Source organism: Heterodontus francisci, chromosome 14 (assembly GCF_036365525.1).
Source record: "Heterodontus francisci isolate sHetFra1 chromosome 14, sHetFra1.hap1, whole genome shotgun sequence".
In the NCBI taxonomy this organism is placed as follows: Eukaryota; Metazoa; Chordata; class Chondrichthyes; order Heterodontiformes; family Heterodontidae; genus Heterodontus; species Heterodontus francisci.
This window is the reverse complement of record NC_090384.1, coordinates 45,767,108-45,781,146: the sequence shown is the minus strand read 5'-3', so window position 1 is coordinate 45,781,146 and position 14,039 is coordinate 45,767,108. Positions and strand designations below refer to the sequence as shown.

Sequence of the window (14,039 nt, the reverse complement as noted above, 5' to 3'; positions counted from 1 at the left end):
TCTTAAAGTTTTGAAAATTGAGTTACAAAATCTAGTTCATCTGACATAAAACACAGAAGCTATGTAGTCTGGATAAGACTTTCAACTAATTGTTTTCTATCTTAGTACTTTTATTACTTTTTTGATTGAACAGACATGGTGTAGTTCTGCTGTTAGTCTTTTGTTATGCCATTCAGCTGAAGATGACCTGGCTGACTATTACATATCCTGTCAAATATTTCACTGAAATTCTCCCAGTACATTCTTGTCATGTAACTAGGCAAGATTATTTTTTTCCCCTTTTCTTTTTTTTTTTGATCATCCTTGCCTGTAATGACTTATGGCAGTTCTGCTTGTTAAATGGCTGGAGTACTTTTTGCTGTGCCAATTTCACCTGTACTTGCATCCCAGTGCACATAATTGGGTACAATCAGCACACCTTCCCTGTACCACCACCCCCACCCCCACCACCACCACTACTACAAATCTGAGTTAGTTCAAGCTTCAGATCAGGACTTGAGCACAGATCTAGACTGATACTCCAGTGCAAATAAGTTTTGTTGTCTGAGGTGTTCTTTGCAATAAGATGCAAGATTCCATTGGCATTTGGAGAGCATTCTTGTGCCCTGGCCAACATCATTCTTCAAATACCATTACCAGCTGTAAGCCTGCACCCCCAGAACTACTTTACTGTTGAGGTCCACTAACCCAGGACAAACCTGGAAGTAAAGCATTTTGCTCCAAATGAGGGGCTGGCCAAAGAAGAGTCCCTTCACTAAACCAGTATAAATATGTAGGTTATATCTGCTACAATTGGTTTCATTTTGCAATGTTCTAATTTTGTTCTCCTACAGTGGCTTCTGGGATTACTGGCCTTTTTGTTGCCCTGCACACCCCTCTGGCTTAGAGCTGCTTACAAAGACATACATGTCTTCTTTGGACTTTGCATCTTAGTGATGACCATTGCTGCTTCTTTGACTGGAATCAATGAAAAGTTAATATTTGTGCTGTAAGTAAATTTTCTTAAGATTTAAAAGAGCAAAAAAAGTCCTCTCCTTTGGACTAATAATGAACAATTTTTTTTTTTAAAAAAAGCTATTTCACCCTTCATAATCATTTGAGTTTGTCAATGTTCTGCAGATTGACATTTTTCAGACTCAAGAGATTTCCACATTGTTTACTGCATTTTCTCAGTAGTTAAACAGATTACTGAAAGTGATTAGGAATGCACTGAAGTTAGAGGTGATCGTCAGGTTTCTAAACTGATTATGATCCAATGACCCCTACTGGAAGTATCAGCTGATGACCAGTTTGGGCTTTCTGACTTTCCAGGACTAGCCTTCCAGCAGACTCTTAATGCCTGCTTGGATGTGGTGTTGGGTAACTGCATGTGTAACAGTCAAGCGAGAAAGTTGAAGTAAAAATAGATTGAGTTCATGACAATACATGGTAAGGGTGAGAGTCGGGGTAATGTGAAGGAAGATCCAGTTACACCTCCCACCACTTTTGTCCAAAACTAACTCTAAAAGCAAAATTCTTTAGGTGTCACTGGATTTTAATTGATCCAGCATAGGCAGATGGGCTTTCAACTGCCTGGGCCTTGAGCCTTTCCACTGCGCTCTCCTCCTTTTGAGACACTGCTTTAAAACCATTTCTGACCAAGCTTTAGGTCCACTGTCCCAATGATTCCTTATGTAGTCCAATGTCAAATTTTATGAACACTCCTATGAAGTCCCTTGTGATTTACTACATTAAAGAATTATATAAATGCAGGTTGTTGACATCACTCTACAGCATGGGGTCTGCAAAAGAAAGGTTATGACTAAGTGAAGCTGGTGAATACTTGTGATGAGACCAGAATGGTCCTACCACTCGGTGGCTATCTGAACTGCAGCTATAAAGATCTCCGTGTAGTTTCAGTCTCTTTATCCACTAAGAGTCCCCAAATATTCTTCTGAAATACACATGGGTAGAGAACCAATTTCCCCTTTAGTTGGCAGCCTATATGATTGGGTCTAGTGAACAAGGCGAAATAATTAAACTGTTGCTCCGGTTCATCCATTCTAATTGTGTTTCTCAATGTCTCAACTAATACTTCCTGCCTCTAGAGGAAAACGTCCACAACTGAACATCAGCATTTATAGTTGTGGGCTGACAATTTTTCATAACTGTCTTTTCTAAATAAAGAAAGGCAGAAGAGCCTTTGACTCCATTGGTTCCTTTTGAATTGATTTTTCTTTACATTTTGAAAGTAAAAGAATTTAAACTCTTCAGACCCTTCTAGGAACTGAGGCAATTTAAGATACCAACACCCTTCGAGCTGGATACTGCAGTGCAGGAGGGGAAAATGGGAGATCAGTGTTTCCAGTAAATGATAGTGTGTCTCTGTGTGTGTCTCATGTGCGCCGCTGAGCCCCCACCTTTTTGACCCTCAACTCCTTCCCACCATCCCTACAACCAATTGGAGCAGTTTCTCCCCTGCAAATTTCACTTCTACCCCATCCCCACCAGTGTAACACCTCGGACCTCCCTCCGTATGTAGATCCGAAGGCACAAGAGTTCCAGCCAGTGGCCAGAATATTGGCGTGGACGGCTGTCACTACCAGCTAAGTGTTTATTCATTACTTCAATATGATTAGCATATTCAGATGAAGGCTCCACTGCTGAGTGGTGGGGGGCTTCACTGAGGCCTCTCCGTTGCCAGTAAAATGAAACCGGGCCTTCCCAGTGGCAGGGGTCATGGCAGGCCTCTCCTAGAAGAATTTTCTGGGCCCCCACCACTGCCCCCAATATCAGAGGGCTAGTAAAATTCAGCCTTGTGTCCAAGTGTCTCTCTGGCTTACCCAACACATTGGGGCTATTTTTCGCTCCAGAGCCCTGGGATGGTTCTCATTGATTCCGTCTCGGTCATAGTCACATAGTCACTTACAGTGCAAAAGCAGGCCATTTGGCCCCGCTAAGTAAGAATACAAGAACATAGAAATAGGAGCAGAAGTAGGCCATACAGCCTCTTAAACATGCTCCACCATCCAAAAAGACCTTGGCTAATCTGATCTTGGCCTCAACTGCACTTTCTGACTGCCCCCATAACCTTTGACTCCCAATACTTTTTAAAAAAAAAAATCTTGCTATCTAATGAACATATTAAATATTCATATTTATATATTTAATGACCAAGCCTTCACTGCTCTAAGGTAGAGAATTGCAACAATTAATGACCCTCAGAAATTCCTCCTCCCCTCCATCTTAAATGGGTGACTCCTTACTCTATGCCCCCTCGTCCTAGATTCCCGTATGAGGGGAAATTTCCTCTCAGCACCTACACTGTCAAGCCCCCTCAAATTTTGTACATTTGATGAGATCACTTTTTTTAAATTTGTTTTGTGGGATGTGGGCATTGCTGGCTAGGTCTAAACTTCCAACCAGCTCCACCTTTTTCTCATGAGACAATCCCTTCGTCTCAAGAATCAACCTACTGAACCCTCTGAACTGCTTCTAAGGCAGGTATATCCCTCCTTAAATAAGGAGACCAAAACTGTATGCAGTATTCTAAATGTGATTTCACCAATGCTCTGTACAATTGTAGCATGACTTCCCTATATTTTGATACTCCATCCCCTTGCAATAGAGGCCAACATTCCATTTGCTTTCCTGACTACTTACTGTACCTGCATGATAACTTCCTTTGCACAAGGACACCCAGAACCCTCTACTGTAGCATTCTGTAGTCTCCATTTATATATTTTCCTTCTATTCTTCCTACCAAAGTGGATAACTGTAATTTGCCACACTATACTTAATGTGTCAATTTTTGCCCATTCACGTAGCTACACCCCTTTGCAGATTGTCCTCCTCACAACTTGCTTTCCCACTTATCCTTTGTATTGTCAGCAAATTAGGCTATAATACACTCAGTTGCTTCATCCAAAGATTGTAACTAGTTGAGGCTTCAGCACAGATTCTTGTGGCACCTCTAGTATGGGTTGCCAACCTGAATGACCCATTTATACTGACTGTTTCCTGTTAGCCAATCCACTATCCATGCCAATATATTACCCCAACATCATGAGCTCTTACCTTGTGCAATAACCTTTTTATGTGGCATGTTCTCAAATGTCTTTTGGAAATCCAAATCCACTGGTTTGCCTTTATCCACCTGCTCATTACATCCTCAAGGACGCTAATAAATTTGTTACGTAATTTTCGTTTTATACAATGTCCTGCAACTACTTCCTCGATGGATTCCATCATTTGAGTTAGGCTTACTGACCTATAGTTTCCTGCTTTCTGTCTCCCTCCTTTCTTGAATAGGGTTGTTAGCAGATTGGAAAACCACAAATCTGTTGCCTTCTCAGAATCTAGAATTTTGGAAGATTACAAAAAATGCATCCACAATCCATGCAGCCACTTTTTAAGATCATAGGGTGTAGGCCTTCAAGTCCAGGAGCCTTGTCGGCCTGTAGTCCCTTTAGTATGCCTGTACTTTTCCTCTACTGTTTTTTTTTAAAGTTCCCCACTCCCTTTTGCCTCTAGTTTTCTATTATTGGGATGCTTTTAGTATCTTCTATCATGAAGACAAAATATTTTGTTCAGTCACAACAGCAGAGGAGGAGGCCATTTAGCCTATAAAATCCATGCCTGCTATCTGTGTAGAACAATCCAATTCCCTGGCTCTATCCCTGAGTTTATTTCCCTTAAGTGCCCATCTAGTGTTCTTTGAAATCCATTCATTACCTTTGCTTCCACCCTTGTAGGCCACGGTTTCCTATTATTCATTCCCCACTCAGCCACTAAAGGCCTGCAGCAGCTGTCCTCTCAAGTCAGTTTCCCCTTTAGCCATAAGATGGGACAACTGCCTTCAGCATGGTGTGGTTTACACAGAGCCAATGTCAAAATGTTGGCCACCTTGTTTTGTTTGTTAATATATAGCTATAATATTTATGTTCAATTAATACAAGTTTATTACCAGGCTTATTCGCCAACTATGATGAGGGAAATACACAGCCCTGTCAGGTGGTTTAGCAGAGGTATCTTCACCTTGGGCCTGATTGTCCCTTCTGGTTATTTGATCAGTTTGCTTTTACTCTGAGCCTTTTGCTTAAAATCTAACTCAACTTGCTTGTGGATCTTGTAAATGGACTAGTCTACTCTGCTACTGAAAATGAGTTCAGAGCTACAAATCTTTACAAAATTAATGCTCAGCAACAAGTTTCACTAAGTAAACAAATGTATTTTCTGTATAAAAGTTGTATGATTTTGAAGTGCTTATGTTACAGGAGTCTAAGTTTGAAGCTGGGGACCTCTTTGAAGCAGAAGTTGAGAACCTCTGCTCCATACAAACTCGGAGAAAGAGCAGAGACACTGGGCTGGATTTTATTTCGGTGGCACCTCAGACATTTTTTGGTCCCCCCCCACCCCCAACCCCCAACGACTGAATTCGATAGCAGGCAGGCAATTAACTGCCTGCATCAGGGATGCCATCCCCTGTTAAATGATGAGATCCTGCCCCAGAGCTGCTGGCCAATCAGTGCCAGCAGCTCAGCACCACCAGGAGTAGTGGCCACTGCTGGTACTGTGGGAGGCCTGCAGCAGCCAGGGAGGAGATTCCAGAAGGCAAGTGAGTGGGATCAAGCTTGCTGGGGCCACTGAGGCAGGCCCTGGTGAGGAGTGTGATGGTTGTTGCCACCTTTCCATAGGGTGCTTGATCAGGAGGCCAGCCTGCAGCGAGGCCACCAACTTTTTCTCGCAGCCTCCCCACATAGCAAAGGCCCTCTTGCTGCTGACAAAATACCAGCAGTGGTGAGGAGAGACCATCCTGACCTTGCACTGCTCCGGGTAAAATTCCATGGCATCAGGGAGGTGATGGTACTCCATACCCCCACTTTCTGTGCCATTTGCCCACTGTTTGACTCATTCAAATGTATGGAGTCAATCATGTTCTTGTGCACCACCTCTAACTACCTCAGCAACATTATGAAAAGGTTGGGAGCAGGCCACTTGTCATTCCCTGGGGAATCATGTGGTTTGGGGAAATTTAAAGAAGCCAAAAAATTAAGGAACAACTTTAACTTTCAGTTCTAATATATATTGATTACTCTAAAACCAGTTTTTTTTAAAAAAATGCTCCTGTTTTCCTTTAGTGATGCTCCAAACTCGACTGCTCCCTATAAGAAGCTTCCACCTGAGGCATATTTGGCCAACGTTTTGGGAGTGTTACTGTTATGTTTTTCATTGACTGTAGCCTGGATACTTCTCAAACGTGAATGGCAGCGACCAAATCCACGTGCATCAGCACTCGGTGATGCTACAGAGGTACTTAATGCAAACATATTCCAGGCGCATTGTATTATCATCTGAACCAAACTGCAGTGTGTTTGCCCCATTTGTGCTTTGAAATGCCTATATCTATTTTGTAGTGTCCTAGGCTTAACTATTTTCTGATGCTTCATCAATCACCATCCGTACACCATGCTGTCAGAAGTAGCAATGTTCACTACAGTGTTCAATACCATTCACAACTCCTCAGATACTGAGGCAATCTGTGCCTGTGTGCAGCAAGACCTGTACAACCTTCAGGCTTGGGCACCGAAAGTGACAAGTGAAATCTGTACTGCACAAGTGCCAGGAAATGACCCATCTCCAACAGAAGCAACCATCTCCCCTTAACATTCAACAGCATTACATCACTCAATTCCCCTATCAACTGTGGGTTACAATTGACCAGAAACTTAATTGGACCAGCCATATAAATACTTTCTCGACAAGAGCAGGTCAGAGGCTGGGAACTCTCCAGCAAGTAACTCCTCTGACTCCCCAAAGCCTGTCCACCATCTATTTGACGCAAGTCAGGAGTGTGATGAAATACACTCCACTTGCCTGGATGAGTGCAGCTCTGACACCATCCAGAACTGAGGCCTCTTGATCCCTAAGCATTCACTCCCTCCACCACAGTAGCAGCAGTGTGTACCATCTGCAAGATGCACTGCAGCAAAACTCTAATCCTCCTGCAGTACCTTCCAAATTCATGACCTCTACTACCTAGAATAATAATACCAACAGGTGCATGGGAACACCACCACCTACATGTTTCTCCTCCTCCTTTTTCTCTTCTCTCCCCTCCCAGTCACACTCCATCCTGACTTAGAACTATAGTGTCATTCCTTCACTGCTGGGTCAAAAACCTGGAACTTCCTCCCTAACAGCACTGGGTGTATCTATGCCACAAGGACTGCAGCAATTCAAGCAGGTGGCTCACCATCTGATCAAAAGAAATTGGGGATGGGCAATAAATGTTGGTCTTGCCAGTGAGGCTTGCATCTCATAAAATTAAAAAAAAAACTCCATTTCAGAGTACAGAATTTCTGATATCGTGCACTATTTCTTAGTGAGCAAAACCTGACATTCAGATATCTGCCATTGCTAATCTTGACAGTTACTAGTACATTGAGCCATAGTGAGGTGGGGTTGTATGTCCTTTTGATACATTCCTACCTGGGGAATTGGTAAAGCTCAGCACCTCTCTACTAACTAGATGCATTTGGCCACAGGAATTGTTATGTGGAAAGGTATGGTTTGCTCCATTGCTTAGCACAGTGGCTTCCTGTGAGGATTTTTATGTTGAAAATGAAGAATGCAGTTGTGTCTTGAGTCACTGCCATGTGGAAATGTGTAAAAGCTGTGACTTCTGTTCCCAGTATAATCTGAATTTAATAATTTCACTGCATACATTGTCTAATTTTGAATTTTATTGCAAAATTGTATCCTGGAGTATTTCCTATGAATTCAACACAAGATTTGCTATAATGTCCATTTTTGTTTAAGATTATTTCCTTCTGTTAAACTAATGCAACAAAAAGCAAGAGTGCATAAAGAACCAACTCTCCAGGAACAAGGAATGTCTACAACTCTTAATGTACCTTTGTACAAACACTTGCTTTACCTCAACAGTCAGATTTGTAGTCTTAAAGGGATATAGATACTAGGTGAAGTATAATGTTCCTGTCTTTATAGAACAGTACATTTTCAGTGTGGTGTGCCCCCATGTCATTGCTTGTTGAGTCTGGGGATACCTTTTCTATATAGGTCTGCAGTACTGTACCATGTATGTACAACACGCCCTGTTTTTAAGATCACCGTCTGACTGAAAGATCTTCAATTAATCAGTTGAATTGTTTAAGGTAATAGGGTGAAGTCTATTGAAATAACAGTATTCAGGCTACATGTCACAGAACCTGTAATTTTATTCTGTCTACTGAAGTTGAATTACACAAATACTTTTTAAAATCTATTTTCATGTGGCTGCAAACGATTGCTTTTTTTAAAAAAAAAGGTCTTTAGCAAGTTTCTTGGCGATTAATCAGTGATGACTAACTGAAAGTTGTACACAATGACTGTTACTCTACTTTATTTAAACTGAAGTAATACTGTTGCTGAGTAGATTGCAGCTCACAGGCATGTGTACTAGCAACTTGCTGTAAAGTTTCCCTCGACTGAGTGTATATTCAAACTTTTTTTTTTGTTTAACTATACTGCTTTTAAATGGGGTACTGATTGAGTTATAATAAACATCAGTACAATATCTAAGCTAGAGTACTTTAGCTGTTAGACAATTCCATTTGCCTTTTCCTTTTTGAATTTGCTATACTTGCCCATTTTTTGATAACTACCAATGTTTCCTGTCTTAAAACAAATTCCATCCTGGATGGTACTACGCTAGTGACCAGAAGTTGCCAGGTTTGATCAATTTGTGCTTGGTTATCAGTCTGGGTGTCTGATTCAAATCTGTTACAAACTGTATTTGTGCATACATTGGTTAAAGAAAAGTTTGGGCTTGTTGCTGATATCCTGCCAGTATTCAGTATCTAGTCTTGAGTGACTAATTGGGTGAGCTTCAAAGGTTGTCAGCTTCTCTGGAACCATATTCTAGCACAAATTGGCATATCCTAGAAACCCAAATGGAGGGTAAATGAGTATTGTTTTGTGTTCTCTAGCTTTAAAACTGGGTCTTGGTCATGCTTGACATTAGAACATTAGGTATAATTTTTTTTGTATAAATCTTGGTTTAATGGTTAAGTATGAAGAATAGAAATTTGACTTTTTGGTGACCATCAACTGTCACTAAATATCTTCAGTGCACTTTCCAGATGCTGCATGGGAAAAGTAATTACTGGCTGTTGCAGAATGCTTTCTGCCACAATCAAATACCACCTAATTATCTACAGCATTGACTGCTCTAATTCATTTTGAAGAATGTGCCTCTATAAGTAGCTACCTAATGCTTCCTAACTGAAATTGCTTGTTTTTGTTTTTTAGCCACTTCTGACAGAAAACTAATTGAGGAAATCTGACATCTGGATACAGTTGAAGCCTGTCTTGGGATTTGAACACGAATACTGTGCCACTGTACTGAATTAGTGATTCTTCACATTGATGGCTTTGTGCCCAAAGTATTGATTTTAAGTAACTTTAGCATTGCCACACTTTGCCAAGTCCAAACAGACAGGATAAAGATTGGATTATGACCCAAGTTGATATAATTTCTCATGAAAATGAATCTACTACAACTCCACTAATTAACCCCTCAGGAAGGGAGTGGAATGGATCTCTTTTTATTTAGAAAGTCTTGGTGTCTGCTTCGCAGTTTAGACTTCCAGTCAGCCTTTTCAAAAACTGGGCTATACAGGTAACCAACATAGTTAATAACATTGTGCTACACTTCACATTTGAAGGCAGCAACTCTAACTCGAGCATAATTAATGGAAGCAAGAAACATTTTTTTTCATATAGCAGTCATAGGCTTTCATCTCTAGGGCTAAGTATGTTGACTGGCTAACATTTGAAGCAGCTTTCTATCACTGAGGAAAAGGTATCTTCCAAGAAAATTTGTTTTCAAGATTGCACTTGAGTTTGCTTCAGAATCACTTTCTGTACTTTTTAGAAAGAAAAAGGAACTGATGTGTAGGGTGCATTGGTGGAATGGAGCAACACATTTGTCACTTATTTTTTAGGACCTAGGTTGTAACTTCCAAGGTTTAAGTTCTGCTCCCTAGTGCAGTAAATTAGCATGCTGTGCTTTGACTTTGGGATTAGACTCACATTGATGGAATGTGTCTTCATTGATTTAAAATGAATGCAAGTAGTTTCTACTGCCCAAAGTTGGGTTGTGACTACAGTCCAAAATTGATATTTTGCACAAGATTGACAAATTTTAAAATGATTTTATAATCTGCAAAGTTCAATTTTAGCCACATTACAGTAAAAATGTCACTCTGCACTTAACTTAGACTTTATCTGATAGTTTGATGTTGGGTCAGCAAGCTTTTTTTAATTAACATGTACTCCACCTGAAGCATAAACAAAATTTTGGGAAAGAAGCTTTGGGCAATATGACAACCAACTTTAAGTTTTTTCTGACTGTAACCAGATATATTAAACATGTATTTAATGTATACAACTATATAAAAGGATTCCTTGTATGTATTATCACTCTTCTGTGCGTGGGTGTGTGGCCACCTACATCAGACAACTGAAACCCTGTTCTATGGTATGAAACTGCAAATTAAGGGTACTTGGACACTAATAACTAGCTAAAGCTTTCCATAAAGATAAAAGAACCTTCATTTATATACCTTTACTTGACCATAGGACATTTCAAACTGCTTTACAGCCATGAAGTTATGCAGCAGTCAATTTGTGCAAAGTAAAGTCCAATAACAGTGGAGGTCAGAAACATTTTGAGCAATGTTGGTTGAGTGTTAACTATTGACCAGGACATCATGGGAAAACTCCTGCTCTTCAAAATATTGCTGGGACATCATTTTTTTTTTAAGCTACCTAATAGCAGATGGGGCTTTGGTTTAACATCTCATCCACAAGACTGCAAGTCCAACAGTGCAGCATTCCTATGCTGGCAGGTATTTATGTTCCACAAGCAGTGGCTACCCTCGAGTCCATTGCCCCATTCACAAGAACAGTTGAGACCAAGATATTTAGTGTAGAAAAACAGCTTGGCTGAGCTTAATCCTATTCTTTAGGACTGGCAATCCTAGTTGCTTTTACCAAAGTTCTGCCAACATATGAAGTAAATAGTAGTGCTGACTCCCTGGCTCGTGCAATTGCACAACATGGCAGAGGGCTTTGCTGAAGAATGTTAACAGTAGATTTGGGAGCAGAAGGGACAAGAGCTCTAATTATTAAAGTTCCTTGTGCAGAGATGAGTCAGAGACCAATATAGTAGCTTGGAGTGAGGCTATGTTTAGATTTGAATCTATTTTTAATTTTTTTTTTTTGAAATTTAACCGATTTATGAAGTAAAGCCAGTACTGCTTGAAGTGGCTGGAATATAAAACTTTGTGCGGATGAGGACCTGGGGTGTTGGATGAGTTAGAGTAGTGAGCAGCAGCCAGAAGGACATTAGCAGTTGAGCTGTGAGGTGAAGGTATGAATTTGTCTTTCAGGGGCAGAAGAGGTGAGATGGAGTTAGAAGAAAGCAAAGCTGCTGAGGTGTCAGCAGTCCTCTTACTTTGTCCAAGTAACTGTGTAGCCTGGTAGAAAATGAATGATGTCCTCCCTAAACAGTGATGGCCCAAATTTTCAGAAGTCACTCTGCAGCAGAGAGAAGCACTGCAGTAAGGGGACAGGCATCAATTTAATGCAATAAGAGTTGCATAATTTTTCTTGGCACTCGCAAACCCTAATGTGGCTTTTTTTTAATAGACATAAAATAATTTTATTGCTACAATCCCTTGCTGGTTTTCTTTTGGAGCTTCCCTCCGCCTTAATTGCATCCAAGTTTGTCCACCACCACCCCCCCCCCCCCCAAACCACCCCCTTGCCTTATATGCCCCCCTACACAAGCACATGCTGATACATCTGTGAAGTGTTTAATATATTTCATTAAGTATCACTCCTTTTTATTAGGTTTATGCACCGTATCAGGAGGTGAATTGCTGTTCTGATTTTTCTCAGAACTAGTAGCTGGTGCAGTAGGATGTGGTCAACTCTCTAGGCCTCCACTATTTTTTTTTTTTATGAAGTTGTGCTATTTTTTTTACTGCTCCTCGTGGGCAATTGGTTGAGATCACTTGAAATAAGTGCAAACCTGCAAGTAAGAGGATCAAGTTCAGAGCAGAAGGCAATATTTGGAATTGAGTCTAACTTCCAATTAACAACTTGTGATTTTATGTAAACGAGTAAAATTAAGTCATTCCGAAAGGAGTTTTTGTTTTGTTTTTTGAAACTATATGTGCAACCTATAATAGCTTTTTAAAAATGCACATCGATTTTTAATCACTGCTTGTGTGTGAAAGGCTTTGAGGTGTGCAAGCATTTAGGACCAATCATTTAAAACTGGGAAGACTGTGTGCCAGGAAACTTCACCACTGCAATACATCTCCCCTCTCTCTTTTCCACCCCGCCCCTGCCCAGTCAATTCCTTTATCTTGACCAGATGCATGGCACCTACACCTCTGATCTCCTCATTCATTTCTTTGCTACATTAAACTAAAGTGTGAGGTCATGCGCTTTAGTAGGAAGAATCAAAAGGCAGACTATTATTTAAATGGGGTGAGAGACTTCAAAAAAAGTGCAGCATAGAGGGATCTGGGTGTTCTTGTGCAGGAAACACAAAGTTAGCATGCAGGTGCAGCAAGTAATTAAGAAGGAAAATGGAATTTTGTCCTTTTTATTGTTAGGGCATTGGAATTCAAAAATAGAGAAGTCTCGTTACAACTGTACTTGAGTACTGTGCACATTTTTGATCCCTGTGTTTAAGGAAGGATATACTGGCATTAGAGGCAGTTCAAAAGGGATATACTAGGCTGATTTCTGGGATGGAGGGGTTGACTTTTCAAACTGCTAAACAGGTTAGGTTTTTATTCATTAGAGTTTAGAAGAATGAGGGGTGATCTTATTGAAACGTACAAGATTCTGAGGGGGCTTGACAGGGTAGATGTTGAGATGATGCCACTAGTGGGGGAATCTCAAATTAGGGGACATAGTCACCGAATAAGGAGACACTCATTTAAAACTGAGATACAAAGGAATTTCTTCTGAGGGTAGTGAATGTCCGGAATTCCCTACCCCAGAGAGTTGTGGAGGCTAGATCACAAAGTATTTAAAGAGGAGGTAGATAGCCTTCAACTCCAATATTTTAAAAATCTATGAGGAGCTGGCACGAAAGAGGAGTTGAGGTCTGGGGCATATCAGCCATGATCTTATTGAATGGCCTACTCCTGCTCCTATTTCTGATGTTCTTAGCTCCTCTGCATGCCTTGTGGTTTAGGTATGCCATGGAGCAATTGAGATGGATCCAATTATCATTTTGGTCTTGTTTACCATGCTTTGATTATGAAACAGATAGATCCAAAACGTGTGGGAATCTGATTGTTTAATGTAGATGCTAATGTAAGTGGCATTTTCATTGCCACAAATGTGCAACCAGGTCAACAGCAGCAAGCTGCCTTCAACATCCAAGGCTGATCTCTGAGACATCTGCAAAAACAGCAAATCAATCAGTGGCGCCTACATTAACATTTTAAATTATCAATTACTGCTGCATCTGCTTCATAATTGTCAGTATCAACAAACACAATAAGGCAAAGCTAGGCAACGTGCAGCATTCAGTCCAAGTCTGATGCCCCAGTAAATATTTAATTTAGATTGCATGTAGTGCAAGTCCGAGGCTCCTGATGTTGAATTCAAATTTCCCTGAAGTGGTTATTTTCGAACAGTTGCATTTTATAGTGTTAACATTTGCATTTTTATGCATAGATTTTCCTCCAAAAATGACATCTTCACATATGCATCACTATACCTTCCTAAGACTGCTTTCTATTGAAGTAGAAGCATAGAACATACACTGGAAATACATCTTTGGATTTTTTAGTCTAGCTTAATACCACATTCATAATATCAAATTATATAAGAGTGGATTGCAGCTTTTTTTGGGTTACTGCTTTTGTGGCAACTCCCATAATTTTTTTGCATAGCATTGGCACTTGCAGCTTGTCTTAAAATGATGAAAAATGGCAGGAATAGTTAGTGCCCATAAACCATAATGA

At 40.4% G+C, this 14,039-nt stretch overlaps 1 protein-coding gene across 3 annotated transcripts in view; it reads left to right on the top strand.

Annotated features, from left to right (window-relative positions):
- The window catches only part of LOC137377010 (lysosomal membrane ascorbate-dependent ferrireductase CYB561A3-like), a 35,031-nt gene extending 22,860 nt beyond the window's left edge, over positions 1-12,171 (top strand). For 2 of the 3 annotated variants that reach the window (XM_068046123.1, XM_068046124.1), the window contains exons 4-6: positions 834-988; positions 6,120-6,291; positions 9,292-12,171. In XM_068046123.1, the coding sequence (XP_067902224.1) occupies positions 834-988; positions 6,120-6,291; positions 9,292-9,312 (348 nt within the window). In that variant the 3' untranslated portion in view covers positions 9,313-12,171. The remainder of the gene's footprint in view (positions 1-833; positions 989-6,119; positions 6,292-9,291) is intronic. The other variant, XM_068046126.1, reaches the window with a different exon arrangement.
- The last annotated feature ends 1,868 nt before the right edge of the window (positions 12,172-14,039 follow it).